The 22861-nt window shown below is 40.0% G+C and overlaps 1 protein-coding gene and 1 non-coding gene across 2 annotated transcripts; one reads left to right on the top strand and one right to left on the bottom strand.

The window, feature by feature from the left end:
* Positions 1–2756: 2756 nt before the first annotated feature.
* LOC123628931 lies at positions 2757–2863 on the top strand. Its single transcript, XR_006731811.1, has one exon. It is a non-coding gene; the product is annotated as a U6 spliceosomal RNA (small nuclear RNA).
* A 17394-nt stretch (positions 2864–20257) lies between these two features.
* SERTM2 (serine rich and transmembrane domain containing 2) lies at positions 20258–20530 on the bottom strand. The gene has a single exon (XM_045537733.1). The coding sequence runs from the start codon at positions 20528–20530 to the stop codon at positions 20258–20260; it is 273 nt and encodes a 90-aa protein (XP_045393689.1).
* Between the last annotated feature and the right edge of the window lie 2331 nt (positions 20531–22861).

Below are 22861 nucleotides of genomic sequence, written 5' to 3'. Positions count from 1 at the left end.
CCAGCTGCTCAGGAGGCTGAGGCAGGAGGATTGCTTGAGCCCAGGAGTTTGAGGTTGCTGTGAGCTATGGTGATGCCACTGCACTCACTCTAGCCTGGGCAACAGAGTGAGACTCTGTCTCAAATAATAATAATAATAATATTTTTGTTGTAATCTAACCTAAGCCAATTTGGCATTCACAAGAGTTTGGTTTGACTATTTAGAAGTTGAGGACTATACGTCTTCAAGTGTACAACCTTGCTAGGGCATGGTATGTTATAATGAAGGGCAGTCTTAAACTAAATTATCCCACATGTACAAACATTTATTAGCAAGCAGGCAAAAGAAAGCCCTACAAACTGTTGCAATAAGCTCAGAAAAGTCCCTGCTCCATCTTTTTGAACACTTTAACAAGTATCTTGCATGAAAGTTTCACTCCAAAGCAAATTTTCTGACAGTAAGCCCACCTAATCTACTTGGGTCAAGGAATAAAAACCTTTCTTATTAACATGGGGGTGGGAGGTCCGGGGAAGGGGCATTATGGAAAGGAAAGGAGCTCCAGATATGAAGGAAAAAAATGCCCTGGACAATTAAAGAGATCATTTTATTCAAGCTACTGCAATAGGGAGAATGTTCATTAATGAGGAACATCTCAAAGAAAGGAAAGGGAGCCTGGCTGGTAAACAAGGTAGTCATCCAGGAGACATATGAGAGCAAAGTAGTCCTTTGAGGTAAGCCAGGATATAAAGGGGTGGGGGGAATTCTTAACTATTGCTGCCTTCCAGGAGCATGGGGCTCAGATAAAGTTCAGCATTGTTATGGGTACTCCTTAGAAGGTGTTAGGCTGCTGGGCTCACTAAGTTCTTACACCCCTTTTTGTGCAAGGGTGGAGCAGTGTATAGAATATTTCTAGCCAATATGTTGTTTTTTTTTTTTTTTTTTTTTTTTTTGAAAATCACTGATTAGAACCAGTTGCTTTGAAAAGAATATTTTAGATAGGATGGCAAGTGGAGGCCTTTCTGAGGAGGTCATTTTGCAACAGAGATCTGGTTTCATTAAATGAGCAAGGATGCAAAGGGGAAGTGTATTCCAGGCAGAAAAACAAAGTGTCAAGACCATGAGGCACAAACAATCATGTGGGAATAAAGGAGACCACCCAAATGAGCACAAGCAGAGGCTATTTATTCAGGGCTTGTTATAGCAAGGGTGTCAGCAGCCACCATTACATTTGGCAGAGACTCAAAGGCAGAGGAGTGGAGAAGCTTTATCATGGAAAAAAGAGATGGTTTCAGGTATGACCTGGTTAGAGGCTGTTGGTATGGAGAAGCCGTAGGCAGGCTAACTAGAAACAGGGCATCCTACATGATTAGTTGGGGGTGCATAATTGGCTTTCTCTGGTTGGTCCTAAATTGGAAGTGGGAGCAAAAATTAGGAAAGCTATCAGTTATTAGTTAATCCTGGCTATTTTGAGTTGATTGTTACAGGGATTGTTGTTTGGCTTCCTGGATTAGTTGCTAGAGATAGTTAGTCTGACTTCCTACAAATTTGACCTGTAGATAGTAAATTGGCTTTCTGGAGCAGTTTCTGCAGATTGAGGGTCAGAGTTCTATTTTATTTTTTTTGAGACAGAGTCTCGCTCTGTTGCCCGGGCTAGAGTGCCGTGGAGTCCGCCTAGCTCACAGCAACCTCAAACTCCTGGGCTCAAGTGATCCTCCTGCCTCAGCCTCCTGAGTAGCTGGGACTACAGGCATGTGCCACCATGCCCGGCTAATTTTTTCTCTCTATATACATATATATATATTTTTTTTTTTAGTTGTCCAGCTAATTTCTTTCTATTTTTTTTAGTAGAGACTGGGTCTGCTCTTGCTCAGGCTGGTCTCGAACTCCTGAGCTCAAATGATCCTCCTGCCTCGGCCTCCCAGAGTGCTAGGATTACAGGCATGACAGAATTCTATTTTTAAATACGGTCTGGCCATTGTATGTATATTCATTCTCCCAAATGTGATGTGTTTGGAGAACAGCAGGAAAGCTAGTGTGGCTGGAGTGGAGAAAGTGTTAGAAAGTGTTAGAAAGTGTTATGAGGTTAGAGAGATTGGTAGAGAGTAGATCTGTGTCTTAGTCTGTTTTGTGTTGCTATGAAGGAAATATCTGAGGCTGGGTAATTTATAAAGAAAAGAGTTTTATTTGGCTTATGATTCTGTAGACCGTACAAGAAGCATGGTGCCAGCATCTGCTACCTGGAAGGGTTTCAGGGAGCTTCCAATCAAGCTGGAAGGTGAAGGAGGAGCAGGTGTCATGGCGAGAGAAGAAGCAAGAGAGAGGAGGTGGTGCCAGGCTCCTTTAAACAACCAGCTCTTGCATGAACTAATAGGGCAAGAACTCACTCATTACCACAAAGAGGGCATCAAGCCATTCATGAGGCATCTGTCCCCATGACTCTAATACCTCCCACCAGGCCCCACCTCCAACATTGGAGATCAAATATCAACATGAGATTTTTTGAGGAGACAAATATCCAAATCTTATCAGTCTGGTAGGGCCTTGAAATTTTGTTCCACTGTGATAGAAACCCTTTGGAATATTCTCAGCAAGGGAGTAATGTGAGCTGATTTAGTTTTAAGAGCTTACTTTGGTTGTTCTATGGATTATAGAAACTACAGAGAGACAAGAGCAGGAGAGAGGCCACCAAGGAGGTTATTGCCTTTCATCTATTAGTGAGAGATGATAATAGTCTGAACCAGGATGGTAGCAGGGGAAGCAGTAAGAAGTGGTGGGTTGTGCTCGCTTCGGCAGCACATATACTAAAATTGGAATGATACAGAGAAGATTAGCATGGCCCCTGCGCAAGGATGACACGCAAATTCGTGAAGCGTTCCATATTTATAATTTTTTTAATTTAAAAAAAAACAGAAGTGGTGGGTTGTTTGGACATGTTTGGAGGGTGGAGCCAACAGGATTTGTTGATGGGTTGGATGTGGATGGGAGAGAGTAGTCAAGAATATGTCCAATGTTTTTGACCTGAACAAATGGTGCCATTACAGAGATGAAGAACACCTTTGTGCTCTTTCATTAAATCATGTCTCATATCCAGTTTACATATGCTACTTGAGGCAGGAATGGAGCCCAGTCAAGTTTTCCTTCCACTGTGCTTATTAGAGGATTATATACAAGTACAGACTTAAGTGAATATTGCTAACTGACTCTAGTAAACAAATTGAAAAAAATTTAAAGATTTTGATGAGAGGCCACTGTGCAGAGTTTCTAATTGGGGTGCCTCTATTCTCTTGCTTTCCCCACTCTTTTGATAGTTCAGTGAAATAAATGCAGAATACTTAGCAAATCTACATTTTCCTTTAAGGGGTAAATTCGCATACTTATTGATGTAGTCATTCTAGGCAAAGTGGCCAAATGTTATAACTGGATATGAAAGAAGAATACAAATCCAGAGTCTGCAAAAAAAAAAAAAAAAAAAAACCACTTTGCACATTTTTCTCCTGGAGAAAAGGAAACAGATCAATACTCACCAGAAAATTATAGCTGAATTGTAGATTAGATACTAATATGTTGGTTGCATTCTCATTTCAAACTATTTGTTAACTGCCCAGGTAAGGAAGATTTTCTGCTGTGATTTAGATCTGGATTTTTTGCTTCTTATAAATTTGCAAATGCAACATAAGGACCTTTTCTTGTGTTATTCTATTCTGATACCCCTATTAATCATAGTATTATATAGAAATACAAGGGAACAGTAATGCTTGGTTAGTAATGGAATTTACATATGAAAGGCAAGTGATACATATTTAATTGCCCCTGTTGTAGAGTCTCATCATTATCACATTAGTCATTACTGTGTAACTACCTTGTTTTGCTTGACTATATACATGAATCTAACATAAATGAGCACAGCTGTCATGAAAAATTTTCATTCCATAAAATTATTATGAAATAGCTATCAGAATATTTAAATTTCGCTTTTAAAAATTTTCATATGGCTCTTTCTTTCCCTAATTACCATATGTATTTGAGTGTAAGCAAGAAGTTTTCTTTATTATCTGCATTTTCATTTCTACTTTCAAAATTATGCTACAATATTGAATTTGTGACATCACCACTATTTCCATAACACTGTGATAGCAATAGAACATACACAGTTTAATAAATGATCAAGTAAAATGATAAACTCTGGTGAAAAGCAAATGGAGTAATTCCAACCTGAAATTCTACTAGAAAATGAAAATGATTACAAAGTAGTATTAGAAGCAAATTTGTTTTATTCCAAATTTATTATGATTATCCTTCTTTTCCACATGTAAAATAAAATCCCACGAATTTAGGCTCTACTAAATCATAAATTTTCAGAATTCAACATTTGAAGAATAGTAAGGAAAAGGTTTGGTAAGTAAATGGATACAGAAAGAACAGTGTTAGTATCATATTTAGGTCATATAAGTGAACAATTTGTTTACTAAAAGCAACCTCCCAGTAATGGCAACTAAAATGTTCACAGTATCTCTAAGTCTTTCATATATTTTAGGTCCCAGTTGGGGGTAACCAGGATTAACTGCATCTGGTTGGAACTGAGTAGGTGGGCCAGGTCATGGAATTAGACCTTCCCACTGAGCAAATCCAGCTGTAAGCGTCAGCTACAGTGCAGTGTTAGAGTCAGAGTATGACATTTAGCTATGCAGTCACTCGCCCAGTATCACTGAATGTCTACTGTGTGCCCGCGGTTTATGCTAGTTACTGAGGATGTAGAGATGAATGTCTTCCCTCAAGGTGCACCCATATATACAGATAAATGGATTGCAATGGAGGGATTAAATGCAAGAATAGAAACCATCATAATCACCGAGATCACGCAGAGGAAACAGTAATTAACTGTGTTCTAGGGGGAGGGATCAAGGAAAGTGTCAGAGCCGGATAATGGGGATAAATAAAGCTGTTTTAAAGGGTGAGTGGGTACAGAGGTAGAAGACACTTTCCAGGAAGAGGGAACAGAATGTGATCTAGCTGAAGTGTATTGGAAAGAGAAAGGAGTGGGGTCTGAGGATTGAGTAGAGCAAGGAAGGTGATGTAAAGTTTTATACATCATGCTAAAAATTTTGACCTGATATCTGATCATCCTACAGTGACACCGTGAGTAAACTTCAGTGTTTCAGTGCCTCATTCTTAAATATGAACATTCAGTCAAGGATCACCAGACGAGCAAAACTTCCAACATCAGAGCTGCACATGTTTTGAGTATATAATTTGGTAAATATATATATAATATATATACACATAAATAATATATATAAATGAAAGCATCCCCGTAATCAAGATAGCAAACATATCTATCACCCCCAAAAGTTTTCTTGGGCCCTCTCTTCTGCGTCTTGCCAAGCAAACAAGGATCTGTTTTCTGTCACTATAGATTTGAATTTGTCTAGGGTCAGTTTTTTTTTAACAGACATTGTTCCGAGCAGTTTTAAGTTCACAGCAAAATCGAGAGGAAGGTACAGAGATTTCTCATATACTCTCTGCTACTCTCACATGCATAGCCTCCCCAGTTATCAATACCCCCCACCAGAGTGATATATTTGTTACAACTGATAAACCTACATTGACATATCATTATCACCCCAAAATTATAGTTTACATTAGGGTTCACTCTTGGCATTGTACATTGTACGGATTTGGACAACTGTATAATGACATGTATCCACCAATGCAGTATCATAAAGAGGAGTTTCACTGCCCCAAATGGCCTCTGTGCTCCACCATTTTATCCCACCCACTGGAAATTAAATAAAAAATTAAAACAAGATGGAAATAAAATGCTCAGAAACAGTAACATAGAAGATGAGAGTAAAGAAACTGGACTCAAAGATTTCCATTGTGCATTCCTTATATCACAAAAGAGGAGATTAGACATATTGATGAACTTTATCCTTTACATTGAGTATCATAAAATGTCTTACTATTTTAAGATAATTCTCTAATATAATAGAAATAGAACACCTAATTTCCAAATAAGTAGGGGGAATAAAAGGAAATTAAAAACTCAAGCAACTGAAAGAAATATAGATAAAAAGAGCAAAGAACAAACAAGAAAAATAACAAAATAATAGTAATAAACCAAATTAAATTAGTAATCCCAGTAAATATAAATGAGCCAATTAAAACAGACATTTTGAAATAAAATAAGAAAGCTAAATTTGACTAATATTTTACTTATGAGATACATATCTAAATATAAACATACATACTTCAGTAAAAGGATGGAAAAATGTATACTTGGGAAACACTAACCAAAAGAAAGCTGATGTAGCTCATTAATATCAGACAAAATATTCATCTAGGAAAATGGATAAAATACTTGTGGTATACTTATACAATAGAGTACAACAGTGATAATTAATAATAAATACCACAAACTTAAAGAGCATCATCATAAGAAGTTGTAGTAGGATATGGACATTATGATATATTTATATTATTTAAAAACATGCATTGAAAAACATTATTACATATCACTTTTGGATACATATATATGTAGTGAAACAAATTAAATTATACATTGTAATGATAAACACCAAGGTCTGAATAGCAGTGTTGAATGTTGGCTTTTCCAATATTATCAACACAACATGTTGAGTGTGTTTGCTTGTAAGAGAGAATACCAACTCCCCAAAGCTTTGGTAGTATCTCAGAGGAAGAAAGGTAAGGTCAGAATTTATTGAGAATTGGCAGTTTGTTTATGAGTGGGTCTTTCAATGTGGAGACTTGATTAGGATTGAGTAAAGATCATGATACAGCAGTCCAAAATTAGTGGAAACAGCAAGGGGAGGATTTTGAGGAAGGATATGCAAAGAGTTTTAAGGTACAACCTGTCTTTTGACACTTACCATTGAAAAGCTAATTACTCTTTTGGGAAGTTCCTATAATGAACAATCAAGCCATCTTCTTGCACAAGAGTCTCCTGGAAGACTCATGTCATGATAGACAGTAAGGTATATAGGGGCAGAGGAGGGTACATAATTTCAGTCCTCAGTGCCCAAGCTGAGAGTGGGGGTAGATAGTTTTAGTTCAAAATGCTTAACTTTAGGGCAGAGGAATAGGATCATGGAGAAGTACACAGGGGCTTCAACTCTGCCTATGTTTTATTTCTCTTAAAAAATCTGAAGCTAATACGGCAAAATGTTAAGACTTGCCAAAGCATAGTAATGGATTCACAGGTAAAATGGCTGTTTGTTTTCTAATAGTTTTTTCCACTTTTCTATAGGCTTAAAAGATTTCATAAGTTTAAAAACAAGTGCTTTTGCTTCATAAACAATGACCAATTCTTTGTCTCTTTTTAAAAGACGTTGTGTTGATTCAGCTTCCAGATGGTCTAGTGTTACAGTACAATTGTGGTAACTGATGTCTCTTTACATCCTACTCATAACTTCCAGGCTATCTAGCTCTACTACATAGGACTTGGTCACTGAGAACATAGTGACATGGCCATTTCCCATGTCTTGTCAACCAAAATTTTACAAACCACCTCTCACTTTGTAGTGATTTCAATTTGTGCTGATTTTTTGCTATTGAGAGGGCCATCTTTTACTTGGATTAAGGAGTTTCTTTCTCTAGTGTTTTATGTATGGAAATATATATATATGTATATATATATGTCCTATTTATGGAGATATAGCTACATACAAATGTATGTGTGGGTTTTATGTATGGAGATATAGACATATACATACTGTGTATATATATGTATACATATTTATACATGGACATATTTACATATACATGCACAAACATACAGCGTCTTAAAAGTCCCCAGATCATCTGATTTAACTTCCTAGCCAATAGAAAAATCCCTTCTACAGGACTTAGCAGGCATTATGATAGTATATAGGTTCTGGAGTCAGTTGACTATGAGTGAGAGTCTCAGTTCTATATCACTTATTAGCTGTGTGACTGGGGCAAGTTATTTAACATTTCTAAACCTCACTATCTCATAGATAAAATAGGAATAATAACAATACCTACTTTGGAGGCTTTTGTTCAGTGTGCATGTACAATATCAAGCACAGAGATTGACACATAATAAATCTCCAAAGTATGCTAGCACTTATTATTATCATTATCTTTGATAGATATGGCCATCAGCCTCTACTTTAACTGTGTCAACAATATTCTATTTTGCAAGAAAGCCTGACTACACTGAGCCAAAATTCTTTACCTATAAACTCTATTTCCTTTCGATTCTATATGTTGGTCCTAGTTCTGTCCTTTGAAACTATGTAGGTTAAGTCTCTACCACTTTATTGTGGACATTTTTCAAAGGTTTGATGTCAGTATCTCTTATTCTCCAGAACATTCTCTACCCACAAGTCTGAACTCTAGAGTATAAAAAATGTTAGAATTATGCCCGGGCGCGGTGGCTCACACCTGTAATCTTAGCACTCTGGGAGGCTGAGGCGGGTGGATCTCTCGAGGTCAGGAGTTCGAGACCAGCCTGAGCAAGAGCGAGACCTCATCTCTACTAAAAATAGAAATTATATGGACAGCTAAAAAATATATATATAGAAAAATTAGCTGGCCATGGTGGCGCATGCCTGTAGTCCCAGCTACTCAGGAGGCTGAGGCAGTAGGATAGCTTAAGCCCAGGAGTTTGAGGTTGCTGTGAGCTAGGCTGACGCCACGGCACTCACTGTAGCCTGGGCAACAAAGCGAGACTCTGTCTCAAAAAAAAAAAGAAACCAATGTTAGAATTAGCTAGCAGATTTCAGCATCATTTACAAATTAATATATCAGATTGTTGAGCAAATATTAGATATTCCAGTAGTTTAAAATGTTAAATTTTGAAGGGTTTGGTTTAGACATGTAATTAGCCTGCCTGTCTTCAGGCATCTAATGAGTTTAGAATGTTAGGTTGGGAGTAAAGGAAAGTCTTGTATTTCTTTTATTTACCTTTGGATTCAAGTTCCTGCTTTTACTAAATTCACTATTTTTGCTCTCTGTTTTGTCTTCTGTGTGTGTGGTTTCTTTTCTGCACCATGTTATCACTCAAGATACCATCACAGTCCCTTCACTTACCAAAAGTACTGCTATCTCTAGACTTTAATGAAGTTTAGGGGCATGGAGGAGGATTATATTTTAGGACATCACAGCAAAAGTCTTAAAATTAAACATTCACCACTGCTGTTCTTCTAAGGGAAGAATCTTCACTGGTTACTCTTCTGCTTGGTCTCCAGCCTCCTAACATGTTGCGAGGCTCCTTCTACTTTGTATTCTTCACCTCTCACCTCTGGTTCACGCCCAACAACCATTCAAATATCTGTTCATTTCTTTTGTCATAATGAAGAACAGGAATTGTTTTAAAAAAAAATGTGTGCTCTCTTTGATTCTAACTGATGCTATTTGCTTCTGTGACTGTGCTTGCTTTTAGTTGTTTGATAAATATAGTTAATCAGAATGAAAAACAGGTATAAGAGCAAGGGTAAATCCATGATAGGCTGGGCTTACTGGATGTGAGAAGCTAACAGCCTAGTTCTGCTTCTGTAAATATGGCTTGCTGGCTTGGTGCTTAGCTTAAGTAGAGCCATGACAGGCTTCACTAATGTTAAGGAAAACAAGGCCCCGGGGAGATAACCGCAAGTTACTTCCTGATAAAGGGCTGGAGAGTTCCAGGGCCCTCCAACCAACTAATCAGATAAGAAGGGCAAGGCATGATCAGCGCATGAACAGTTTGTGCATGGCGTATGTTCCCAGTATCGCTTGTAACCAACCAATTAGAAGCCAGTACACGGCTTGGAAACCAACCAATCAGGAGCCAGTCCATGGCTTGGAAACCAACCAATCACAAGCCAGTCCTGTGGCTTGGAAACCAACCAATCAGAAGCCAGGCCCGGGGCTTGGAAATCAACCAATCAGGAGCCAGGCCCGGGGCTTGGAAACCAACCAATCAGGAGCCAAGCCCGTGGCTTGGAAACCAACCAATCAGAAGCCAGACCCGTGGCTTGGAAACCAACCAATCAGGAGCCAGGCCCGGGCTTGGAAACCAACCAATCAGAAGCCAGACCCACGGCTTGGAAACAAACCAATCAGAAACCAGACCCGGGGCTTGGAAACCAACCAATCAGGAGCCAGGTCCGGGCTTGGAAACCAACCAATGAGAAGTCAGACCCGTGGCTTGGAAACCAACCAATCACAAGCCAGGCCCGCAGCTTGGAAACCAACCAATGAGAAGCCAGACCCGCGACTTGGAAACCAACCAATCAGAAGCCAGTCCCACAGCTTGAAAACGAACCAATCAGAAGCCAGACCCGGGGCTTGGAAACCAACCAATCAGGAGCCAGGTCCGGGCTTGGAAACCAACCAATCAGAAGCCAGACCCGGGGCTTGGAAACCAACCAATCAGAAGCCAGGCCCGCGGCTTGGAAACCAACCAATCAGAAGCCAGACCCGCGGCTTGGAAACCAACCAATCAGAAGCCAGGCCCGCGGCTTGGAAACCAACCAACGAGAAGCCAGACCCACGACTTGGAAACCAACCAATCAGAAACCAGACCCGGGGCTTGGAAACCAACCAATCAGGAGCCAGGTCCGGGCTTGGAAACCAACCAATGAGAAGCCAGACCCGTGGCTTGGAAACCAACCAATCACAAGCCAGGCCCGCGGCTTGGAAACCAACCAATGAGAAGCCAGACCCGCGACTTGGAAACCAACCAATCAGAAGCCAGTCCCACAGCTTGAAAACGAACCAATCAGAAGCCAGACCCGGGGCTTGGAAACCAACCAATCAGGAGCCAGGTCCGGGCTTGGAAACCAACCAATCAGAAGCCAGACCCGGGGCTTGGAAACCAACCAATCAGAAGCCAGGCCCGCGGCTTGGAAACCAACCAATCAGAAGCCAGACCCGCGGCTTGGAAACCAACCAATCAGAAGCCAGGCCCGCGGCTTGGAAACCAACCAACGAGAAGCCAGACCCACGACTTGGAAACCAACCAATGAGAAGCCACGCCCGTTGTTTCAAAACCGACCAATCAGAAGCCAGTCCCACAGCTTGGAAATGAACCAATCAGAAGCCAGACCTGGGGCTTGGAAACGAACCAATCAGGAGCCAGGCCCGGGCTTGGAAACCAACCAATCACAAGCCAGGCCCGCGGCTTGGAAACCAACCAATCAGAAGCCAGACCCATGCCTTGGAAACCAACCAATCAGAAGCCAGACCTGGGGCTTGGAAACCAACCAATCAGGAGCCAGACCCGGGGCTTGGAAACCAACCAATCAGGAGCCAGTCCCAGGGTTGGAAACCAACCAATCAGGAGCCAGACCCGGGGCTTGGAAACCAACCAATCAGGAGCCAGACACGGGGCTTGGAAACCAACCAATCAGGAGCCAGGCCCGGGCTTGGAAACCAACCAATCAGGAGCCAGGTTCGGGCTTGGAAACCAACCAATCAGAAGTCAGACCCGGGTCTTGGAAATCAACCAATCAGAAGCCAGGCCCATGGCTTGGAAACCAACCAATCAGGAGCCAGATTCGGGGCTTGGAAACCAACCAATCAGGAGCCAGGCCCGGGCTTGGAAACCAGCCAATCAGAAGCCAGACCCACGGCTTGGAAACGAACCAATCAGAAGCCAGACCCGGGGCTTGGAAACCAACCAATGAGAAGCCAGACCCGGGGCTTGGAAACCAACCAATCAGAAGCCAGGCCCGCGGCTTGGAAACCAACCAATCAGAAGCCAGACCCGTGGCTTGGAAACCAACCTATCAGAAACTGGACTCGCGACTTGTAAACCAACCAATGAGAAGGCACACCCGTGGCTTGGAAACCGAGCAATCAGAAGCCAGACCCGTGACTTGGAAACCAACCAATCAGAAGCCAGGCCTGCAGCTTGGAAACCAACCAATCAGGAGCCAGGCCCATGCTTGGAAACCAACCAATCAGAAGCCAGTCCTCCGGCTTGGAAACCAACAAATCAGAAGCCAGGCCCATGGCTTGGAAACCAACCAATCAGAATCTAGGCCCGCAGCTTGGAAACCAACCGATCAGGAGCCAAGACGATCGGCCATTTTTGAAGGAGCAAATGAACTAAGGGAGGAAGGTGGGATGGTATGTCCAGTGCATGTAATCTGCTGAAAAGTATAAAAACTTAGTTTTTACCCCAGGTCGGGGTCCTAGTTTGTGGAGAGGCTACTGCCTTGGTTCTCTGGGACTTGGACCCTAGCTCGAGCTAGTCAATAAACTCCTTTGCCTTTTGCAGCCTCGGTGACTCTGCCTCTCTGTTCCTGGGGCCGAGGGGAACCGGCTCTAACAATAGTTTAACCTTTGTTTTTTTGCTTCTAGCCCAACCACAGATATACTCTGTGGATTATCTTTCTATAATTAAAATGGCCTATTACAGTGTTTTGCCAGATCAAGACCAGTTTTCCTAAAAGAAATTCTGCCCCTAGCTTTTTTTTTTTGGAGACAGAATCTTGCTCTGTTGCCCGGGCTAGAGTGCCTTGGCGTCCGCCTAGCTCACAGCAACCTCAAACTCCTGGGCTCAAGCAAACCTCCTGCCTCAGCCTCCTGAGTAGCTGGGACTACAGGCATGCGCCACTGTGCCCGGCTAATTTTTCTCTATATATTTTTAGCTGTCCAAATCATTTCTTTCTATTTTTAGTAGAGACGGGGTCTGGCTCTTGCTCAGGCTGGTCTCAAATTCCTGAGCTCAATCAGCCTGCCCCGGCCTCCCAGAGTGCTAGGATTACAGGCGTGAGTCACAGCATCTGGCCTGACCCTAGCTCTTAATCTAACATTTTTTTTTTTTTTTTTTTTTTTTTTTGAGACAGAGTCTTGCTCTGTTGCCCGGGTTGGAGTGAGTGCCGTGGCGTCCGCCTAGCTCACAGCAACCTCAAACTCCTGGGCTTAAGCGATCCTCCTGCCTCAGCCTCCCAAGTAGCTGGGACTACAGGCATGTGCCACCATGCCTGGCTAATTTTTTCTATATATATTTTTAGTTGGCCAGATCATCTGTTTCTATTTTTTAGTAGAGACAGGGTCTCACTCTTGCTCAGGCTGGTCTCGAACTCCTGACCCCCAGCGATCCACCTGCCTCGACCTCCCAGAGTGCTAGGATTACAGGCGTGAGCCACCGTGCCCGGCCTTAATCTAACATTTTATATATCCATGGTACACAGATGTGATATAAGGAAATATATCTATGTTCATGATGAAAGATATGTAGCATGCATGCCTCTGTTATCTTTTCTACCACAAAAGACATCATTAATCAATCACTCCATGCTTTACCAGAAATGGCTTAAAATCTTTCTCCTCCATGGTTGTAGCTCCCATCAGAGAGCCTTTTCTGTTGAGGGCTCAGATTTCACCAAGTAGCTCCTTCTACGATCTCATCTCACTCCAGGCAGGCCCCTCCATGATGCTAGGGACCAAAAAGGGGCCCAGCTTCTGGTCTCTGGTAGTATCACCTTCTTTCATTGTTTCTTAAACCCTGGGGTTAGTGGTAGCTTTCTTTCTGCTTTTGCTAATCTCTAGGTTGCTTTATTATCCCCCATTTGTCTTCTATCGTATGCATTATCAATTCCTTGTATTAAATACCTTCTATTTGAAATAGCTAGAGTAGTCTTGACTTTTTTCTGATTGTCCTCTGAATGATATACTTCCTTTGAAAATCTATAGTATGTTTTAGTATAGTTTTTATGGTAAAATCATATAAAGTAAACCACAAGTCTCATTTTTAAGCCATCCCAACATGCCTATTTACTTCTGTGCCAGATATTTTCTGTTCTCTCCTCCATATCCATTCATGAACTTTCTCCACCCTCCTCTTAGCTCTCAGGGGTTGACCTTTACAAACTGCATCACCCCACATTGCTTGCCTTCTGGCTTCTAAGTGGGTTCAGTCTGCACTAGCAGAATGAAAGGTGGAGGAGAAAAATGTTTGCGGTTTTTATTCTTCCAGCTTCCTACTGGTTTTGTTTCTCTACCTGAGGCTACTGATTGTTAGTTTCTTTCTCATGGCTACATTGTATGCCAGATTCCAATCACAGCTTCCTCTCCTTCCCCTTTCAAGCCTAGGAGTAGTAATAGCTTCCAGCTGCTGCTAGTCCTGGGGTGTTTTGTCATCTCTTAGTGGCCCCTTAACCCTGGCCACTTCTTTGTAAATAGTTCCTCCATTAAAGTTTCTTTACCCACCCTTTTTGAGAATGCCATGTGTTTTCTGCCAGAATCATGATCAATACAACTATATAACTGCGTTTGACAACTCACCCTTGTTCACTGCAACCTCTCAAGACCCTCTTCCTGACGTGTACCTACACTGCTCCACTGGTTTCTGACTTCCAATCATTGGCTCTATTTCCTTCTTATTTATAGTCCTGCTCCTACCTTTTGTACTTAATGTTTGTATTTTGTCTCCCCACCTGGGAGTCTTACTTCTCCTCCAAGGACTTTGGCCCTGACCCACTCTTCTACTTCTCCTATTCCCAAGTATCTCTGGGCAATTTGCCTTAGTTTGAGAACCCTTAAAAGTAATCTTCTTTCTCAACCCTGCTTGACAAGTGACTAAGCCTTCAAAAAACAGGGGAGGAGAATGTTTGGGAATATTCAGTGTACATTATTGTCATTCCTTCTTCAGTCTACTCTATAACCCCTCCCTGGGAAATCTCGTCCATTAATACCTCCTAAATTTATGTCTTCAGCCTAAACCTCTCTTCTGCATTCAGACCCTTATATTTAACCACATACTTAACATCTGCACTTGGATATCGCAAAGATATTTCAAACTAAATATGACCTAAACTGAATTCATCTCTCCCTTGACCTGATTTTCCCCCATTGCTCTCTATCTCAGTGAACAGAGTCACCAGACCCTTGTTCAAACCAGAAACCTGTAAATCATTCTAGACTCTTCCTTCTTACCTACCGCACTTAGCCAGTTCATCACCATGTAATGCTGATCAACTTCTCTTTTTCCCTACCAATTACCACTTGCTGAGTGATAAGTCTAAGACATTACTACCTTTCTCCTGAATCACTGTCACGGCCCTTCAACTGATCCCTCTTGCATCCTCTCTATACTGCTGCCAGAATTCTCTTCTCTATGCTTATAATAAAGTTAAAAATCTATAGCACTTCCCACAAGGTCCTGCATGTTCTGGTCCCTGTCAACATTTCCATCCTTCTGGAGACTTCTCCCCCTTATTCACTGTGCTTCTTCAAGTGTGTCAAGTTTATTTGACCCCAGAACATTTATACATGCTGTTCTCTCTGTGGAATATTTGCCCTACTCTCTCCCTTTACTCATTCACGAGATTTTAGCCTAGATATTATTTTCTTAGTAAAATGTTTCCTGTCACTCTAGGCCAGGCTACACAGCACCCACTCCACTTTATATGTACCCAAGCACCCTATACTTCTCCTTTATAACACAGTATTCTTGTGATTATTTGGTTGGTATTGTCCATCCTAGTAGGCTATAACCTACACCAGGGTGTAGACTGTGTGCTGAATAAATGTTTACTGAATGAATGTATGAGTGAATTCCAGTATTTATAATCTTTGCCAGATTGCAAACTTTTTGATTGCAAACCGTTAGATGCCTGCAGAAACTGGCCCAGTATGTTGTATAATCTCTCTCTTTTATTATTGTATGATTTAATCAATAAATACCTGCTATGAAAATGAATTGGAATACCTCAAATTGCTCAAGTTATTCTTCAAAATCTTCCCACCTATATTTATTATGTGCATTTCCTTTTCCTATTCTACATGTGTTTCATGTTTTTGTCTCTTTTTTTCTACAATTCAATCTTTGTGGCTAGAGGAAGCTTCTCTAGTCAGTAATTACCTTCTTTCCCTTTTAATGGCATAGCTTTTATTATAGAGCACAAATGGAATTGCTGTGAATACTCAAAACTTTATACAATTTTAAATAAGAACACTATTGCTAAGAGTAGGTGTTGTCATTTCTGGAGTGGGGGGAAGAAAGAGATAACAATCATACATATTCAGAACCAGCATTGACTATGAATATTAAATTCAACTATCGGAGGACTGGGATTTGCATTGTGGGTGATAATCCATCCATATTTCTGCCAATTGCCTTCATCAATGCAAATTAAAGCTGCAGGGTGTACCTTTGTGCAAACTTTCCCATAGCCTTTTCATGTGTCTTCCTGTAGCTACAAAATTATTTGGAGAGATGGCAGAATTGTGCTTATTTGTTTTGAATTATTGGATATAGGGAGTTAATCAACTACAGACCCCAATTATTTGCAGAACTTGGAGTGTTATAGAATGGATAGTTTTGAAATATCTATTCAGTGCTCTGAAAGCAAAGTATAGTGGAATGAACACTAAACTAGGGGTCCAAATACTTGCAGTGTAATGTTGACTCTGCCTCTGTGTAACTGTGAATGACTCATGAATCTTTCTGTACCTGTGTCCGCTTTTGTCAAACAGACTTCATAAAACCTCTACTCACTACTCACAGGGTTGCTGTGAGGACCAAATTAAGAAAATACAAAATGGAAGCTACATTTAAAAAATATATCCTAAGGTGGGGGATGTGGAAGGCTATTGGTACTTTAGAAGCCTTATCTCTCTCATTCTCCCTTCACATCACACTCATGGACAGCTGGGAGTCATTCATTTTTCACATCTTACTATTAAACAAACGAATGCACCGGTTTGCAAGTGGGGAGAGAATAAAAACTGGGAAATTAGGGAATAAGGAAAAATAACGAGACCTCAAAATTATGAGTTTCACAAATGTGCAATTGTCACAATTTATACTGGGATGAAGAGATTAATGTCATTCTCTTTACATTCTTCAGATAATAGATATGTGTTATCAGCAAACCAAACAGTTACCATTTATTGTCCAGGGATCAAAAATTACATGCCAAATATTATGCAAATATATTTCTGTTTTTATACATTATAAATCTATTTTAAATATTAATGATTTCAAACAAAAGAAACCCACACTTTTTCTACATTAGACTTCATTTTGTTAAAAAAGTTCTTCTTTTGTACAAATGCAGGTGAATAAAATGTATTACTAAATATAACCACTTAAATGTATGGTTTAAATGGACCCCTTATACCTACTTAGTAAGTACAGTGGGATCTGCAGTGGTGAAACTCAGTTATGAGTCCAAAGCTTCAGATTTGGCATGGATGGAAAGGATGGCTGGATGAATCCATCTTTACTTGATTAACCTTAGTATTTCCTGCCTAATACATAATACATAAGCCTTTTACAATATACCTTGTTTTATACAACCCATGATTCTGAAGTATATACAAAGTACATTTTCAGAAATTAAATGATTTTTAAACATATTAAAAACATGTTTAAACATATATTCTTTTTAAACATTTACTATTTAAAGAATTCGTGTGGTGAGTCTATACGTTAGGTTGAATTATATGAAATTGCTGATATTTGAGCATTTTTGGCCTAGAAAAATGGCAATTTCATATGGTTTAGCAAAACAAAAAGTGACGTGTTCTCTTCATCCTAAAACAGAGCACACCTATATATAAATAACGTACCTCTTTATATATCAGCTAACGTGCAATTTTTGGGGGGTGGGCTGGGGGAGGGAATTGCCAAGTCAGCATTTTGGATAGAAGGATAAATTTAAATTATGCCCATGGGTTACTCTAGTTGCTTCCTTGAGCAGCAATATATGTTAATGAATACATTGGGGGATATAATATAAGTTAATATAAGTGGAAAACTTATTTTCTTTATAGTAAGTTTGCTAGAATGAGAACATTCAGTTTATTTTCCTAAAGATTAAATACCATATGAGTCATCATAATGACATATCTACTTAAAACTGTCTCCATTTATGTTATCACTGGAAACTGGGGTGGGGGGAGGGGGTTATGCTGCTGTTTTAGTGTAATCTGTGCTGTGTGCTTTGGTTAATGCTCAGTGAAGATCTGGATCCCCTGGGGTAGTTGTGATGAAAGAGGGTGGTTGTTTTCCAGGGGAGTAACCTAATCATAAATTAGAATTCTTCATCCAATTCAGTCCTTAAAAAGCAGTTTTAATCTCCTGAAATTTGAGTTGGAGAGGTCAGGTGGGCAGGGAATAGATTTGCAGTCTGTGTCTTCATCAGATTCAGCAACAAGGTATTGGGCATCTTGCTATTCACAGCTGTTGAAAGTGTAATCAGTTCCATCATTTATCCAGCCATTGACTGCTCAACTATAAAGTACATTCAAATACTGTGGGCACAAAAGGGAGAGCCTAGCATGAAGGGAGATGTGTGTCTTTAAGAAGTTTTGGGGTGTATTCCCAGCCTGTGACGAAGTCCATGTATGGCTGCCAAGAACTCAAAATTTAAAGGGTCCATGGAATCTAGGTGTTGAGTAAATGTATAACTTAAACCAAGATGTAATAATGAGTTACTTTGGGTTTCGGAAAATATAAAGCCAAAAGGGAACTGTACACCCTATCCAAGACTTAGCCTACCTGATAATTTGTTCTGAATGGTCTAGACTGCAGCTGCCATCTCTGACAGAGCACAGTGCTAACAGGTGTGGCAGAATCAGCCTTGCTGCTAAGTTTAGCTCTGCATGTGGGGATTTCACACTTTGCAGCCCCTTGGAGAGTGGAGCATTGGCAAATGACTGCGTATAAAAGTGGAAAGCACTTGGGAATTTCACCACCAAGCTAGATTTAGATTGGAGTAAAGGGGCCAATCTAAATTGGTTACAGACTATAGAGAGCTACATGTCTGGTGAAGGTGGCATTAACCTAACATCTATTCCATTTCTTACTACCACTACAATTCCCGAGGGAGCACTCTGTGAAATTTGATGACTACCTGTTAGGTGCAAGGGAGAACTGATTTCTTTTTTAGCAGGTAGAATTTGACACAGGTCTACTAGTCCTTTGGTGGCAAGAATACGAATAGCTTTCTAAATTCTAATTTGTAAATGGTACTCATCTCCTTTGGTTCCCCTTTGGAAAGTTAATTTTAAAAATTAAATTCTCTCTCTACTACTGGCATACTAGGGCTACTTATGAGAATGGAATTTTTCAAAATATACTTCTCTCATAGATAATAAGTGAAACACTCCATTTTTTGGCAGGGATCAGGAAGGAAGAAGCATTTTCTCGGAAATATAAAAGTGACACTTGAGGACATTGATCTCAATAAGGATTTGTTAGAGGGTGTTGTTTAGTCCTTTCCTCCTTTGTCTCTCTGCTTTTCTTATACTCAGATATGAAAAGAGTCTAGTGATGGATGAAATAGCTCTCTGATCATTTTTCAGAAAAAATCCTGGGACCCAGAAGGCTTGAATGTTTTGTCCTAAGCCATAATCATTTAACCACTGAACACCCAAGGTCACTTCATTTCTGCTTTAAAGTACAGGGAGTCTTCTTTGCCAAGGCCACCTTTGAACAAACAACAAGTTCATATTTGTGTGTAACTCAATCCTGGGGTGCGATGGGGAGGGAGAAAAAGGCAAAGAACCCGCATGTATAGTGTTGGGTTCATTATCATGAGAATATTTTGATTTAATTTTCCCTTGATTTGGAGGCAGTTCGTTGTTCTAGATTTTAGCAATACATCTACCATTATCCGAGTTTTTAAAAGTCCAGTAATAGAATTAACACAGATATTATATGCACATTTTTCCTCTCTAGATTGGTTTGTTTACTAGAAAATTCTTTCTGCAAATTTACTCTTTAACAGTTTCTTTAAATCTTTCATTTGGGACGAACCTGATGGCCTAAGATGATCAAATCATTGCTCATTTGGGAAAGGGTTAGTGGTCCCTTCTGTTAACCTCTGACATAATTTGGCTGCATGTCAGTAGAGGTGATTCTTTAGGGCTGAAGTACTAAATTAAAACTTGTCCTTTTCTTGGAGTCCCTTCTTTGAACAATCAGTCCTTTCGAAGGCAAATCCTCCTTATTTTTGGAGCTTCCAGGGATCCAGTGTTTTTTTACAACTGCTGCATATGAATTTCTGTGGTCTGAGAGTTGTTCAGGGTCCAGGCTCTCTTTGGTTACTATGGGAACCTGCCCTCCCAACCAGCTGCCATTTCCTATATTCCTTTCAAAGAATGAGTCTTTAACCTCTTAGATATCTCACAAGCAGAGTCAAGATGAATAATAACACAAAGAAAACATGAACAGCTTATTAAATGAACAACTTGTTGATTCCCTACATGGGAAGCTTCATGCAAGAGAGCAGGCTTTCCTGGATATGCATGTACAAGGGTTCACTGAGATCCGCTAAAGCTCACTTTCATCCTGGCTCTAAGGAGTGGGGATGCGACTTTGCATCTCTACATCTGTGAATTGGGGAACACTTTCTGTGCTCTCAGAGGTGATGGGTGAGATGACATGTTTGAGCCGAAGGAGCATTGTGAAGAGCAGGATGAGGAGAATGGCCAGGAGGCTCAGGAATAAGCCCACATACATGTACAGGTTGGAATACTTGTCTGAAGTGGTGTCAACCTCTGTTGCCAGAGTGGGAAAATGGGCCCGCCCAGTGAGATTTCCATGGAACTTAAAATGCACCTCCGTCATCACTCGAGACTTGAGTTGGTGCCTGTTTATATTTAATCTCTATTTCTCTTGAGGCATTCCCTGGTCACTTTGACTGTCTCTGAATGTACTGGGAGTATTCTAACAATCTGACACCAATCTTTGCAGAGCTAAGTCAGTAATGCACAAACAAGAAAATATTGCCACACACCTTCTGTCCTTCAGCACAGCAAGCACAGTTCCTCCAATAGGTTTTATCAGAGCTTCTTCATCAATTTTTAAAAATATATAAATAAAGCTTTATTTTCTACACGCCTACTCTTAAACTAATTAAAATAAATATGATGACATTGCTTTATAATACTGTAATGGGACCAAGAATCTCCTATAGCATCATATCCAATTTTTAATATGTTTTGGTAGAGGGAGAAAGGGATCTCTTTTGCCTATACCTCATCTAGCTGTGTGGACTAATTATGTGGATTCAACTGGGTTCTTCTGTGAAGAGACTTTCTAAAGGCTTTTGTATATTTCAAGCTCAGCATATCTGATCTTTCACCCCTCTTGTCTGTCTTCCTGAATCTTCCCTAAGGATGCAGATTGTAAGGTTCCTGCCCAGCTGTGCAGCTTGAGGTTTGTAAGTCTAGAAGATGTGAGTTCTCTACAGTTTTGTTGATGTCCCTCAGTGTAGACAGGAGGGAAAGTGTTGTCAGACCTGGTAATTCTCAGATGAAGGAGGTCTCAGAGAGGTTGATAGCAATAGGCCTAGGCTCAGAAGACTTAGCTCCTAAGATTCTTCACCAGATTTATTTTCCTGAAAATTAAAAACAGAAATAAAAGATTCAGGCATCTCTAAGAAAAACAGATGGGTATTTTATTTTGAAATAAAAATAAATGGATACTTTGCAAAATGGTTTGCTATAGGCAAACTAGTTTTAAAATGATATCCTGAGTTTCCATAATTTTGAATGTTTTTCGTATGTATGGAAAATAGTTATTAAAAGGTTAAAGAAAAATTCAGATCACTAAATAGTAGCTAATATCTAGGCTAGATTAGGAAAGTATTTTCCAAACTAACTGATCATGAGTTTTACCTGTGGTACTTTTTAATATACAGACCCTGGTTCCCAACCTAGACTTTCTGAATTATAATCTCCATAGTAGGGGCCTCAGAACCACTCTAGAGATTCAGAATTTATTGGTCCGAGATGGGGCCCAAGCATCGCTATTTTTTAAAAGCTCCCCAAGTAACTCTAAATTGCAGCCAGGATTGAGAACCATTGATCTAGCTTAACCAGGAAAGCCTAGCACTGAAATAAAGGAGACCTAAATTTAAGGATTTGTCAATCTCCAGGTCCCAGTGCCAATTGTCACTTGAACTAATCAGAGAATGTTAAAAAATGCAGGCTTTTCCCAATTTTGTTTTTGTTCTCTCTCACTGAGATCTGTGGGGTGAGAATACACATTTTTCCCCCAGTATTTATAAACCGGAAGGAATCGAGAGGATATACATGTTCTGAGCAAATAATTGCATCCTTCATTATTGGTAAAGACAGAAACAATAATTGGCAAAAACATTCCAGTGTGCATACAGGGTCAACTATTTATTGTTGAAATCTTCCAGAATGATTTAGCTTATCATTTCAAATGTGAATTTTGAATATGGGGTGACTAAAATAAACAATATAAACAACCATTACCTGTCACACTTCTATGTGCAATAGTAGACTGCAGACAATGTAGCCTACTTATGTCTCTTGTTAACATACCCAAGGAACATCCATAGAAATAGCTCCAACAATCACATTACTCTTCCTATCATCTTGAATTTTGCCCCTAGCTGGGAGCACTTCAGCTTAAAGTTTATAAAGCTTAAAGTTTATATTCCCTAGCCCATGTTACTATATTTTCCATAATCTGCATGTTTTTTAGTCTACCTACGTACTGCCCCTATCGCCCACATAGAGCCACCTCATTCAGAAGAAACAAGAGCAAAGAGAGAGAATCTTTCTACAGTATTTGGAGCAATAGCCTGGGAAACATTTTTGCTATACTAAAAGGTACATCTATTTTGATTTTTGATTATCTGAGATTGAAGCCCAGGAATATACATTCTAAACATAAGCTTTTCAAGTGATTCTTTGTGCAACAAGCTTGAAAAGTTTATTTATTGTTTTTTTTCTCTAGATAGCTGAGCTAAAGGATATAGGTAATCTGTCTTACTGTTTTTTTTTTAAGTATTTAAAACACTATTATGGGTTGAAGTGTGTCACTCAAAAAGATATGTTGAAGTCCTAACCCCCAGTACCTGTGAATGCAAACTTATTTGGAAATAAGGGTTTTGCAGATGTAATCAAGTTCAAATGAGGTCAT

This window comes from Lemur catta, chromosome X, assembly GCF_020740605.2.
Source record: "Lemur catta isolate mLemCat1 chromosome X, mLemCat1.pri, whole genome shotgun sequence".
Classification (NCBI taxonomy): domain Eukaryota; kingdom Metazoa; phylum Chordata; class Mammalia; order Primates; family Lemuridae; genus Lemur; species Lemur catta.
This window is presented reverse-complemented; position numbering and strand designations above follow the sequence as displayed.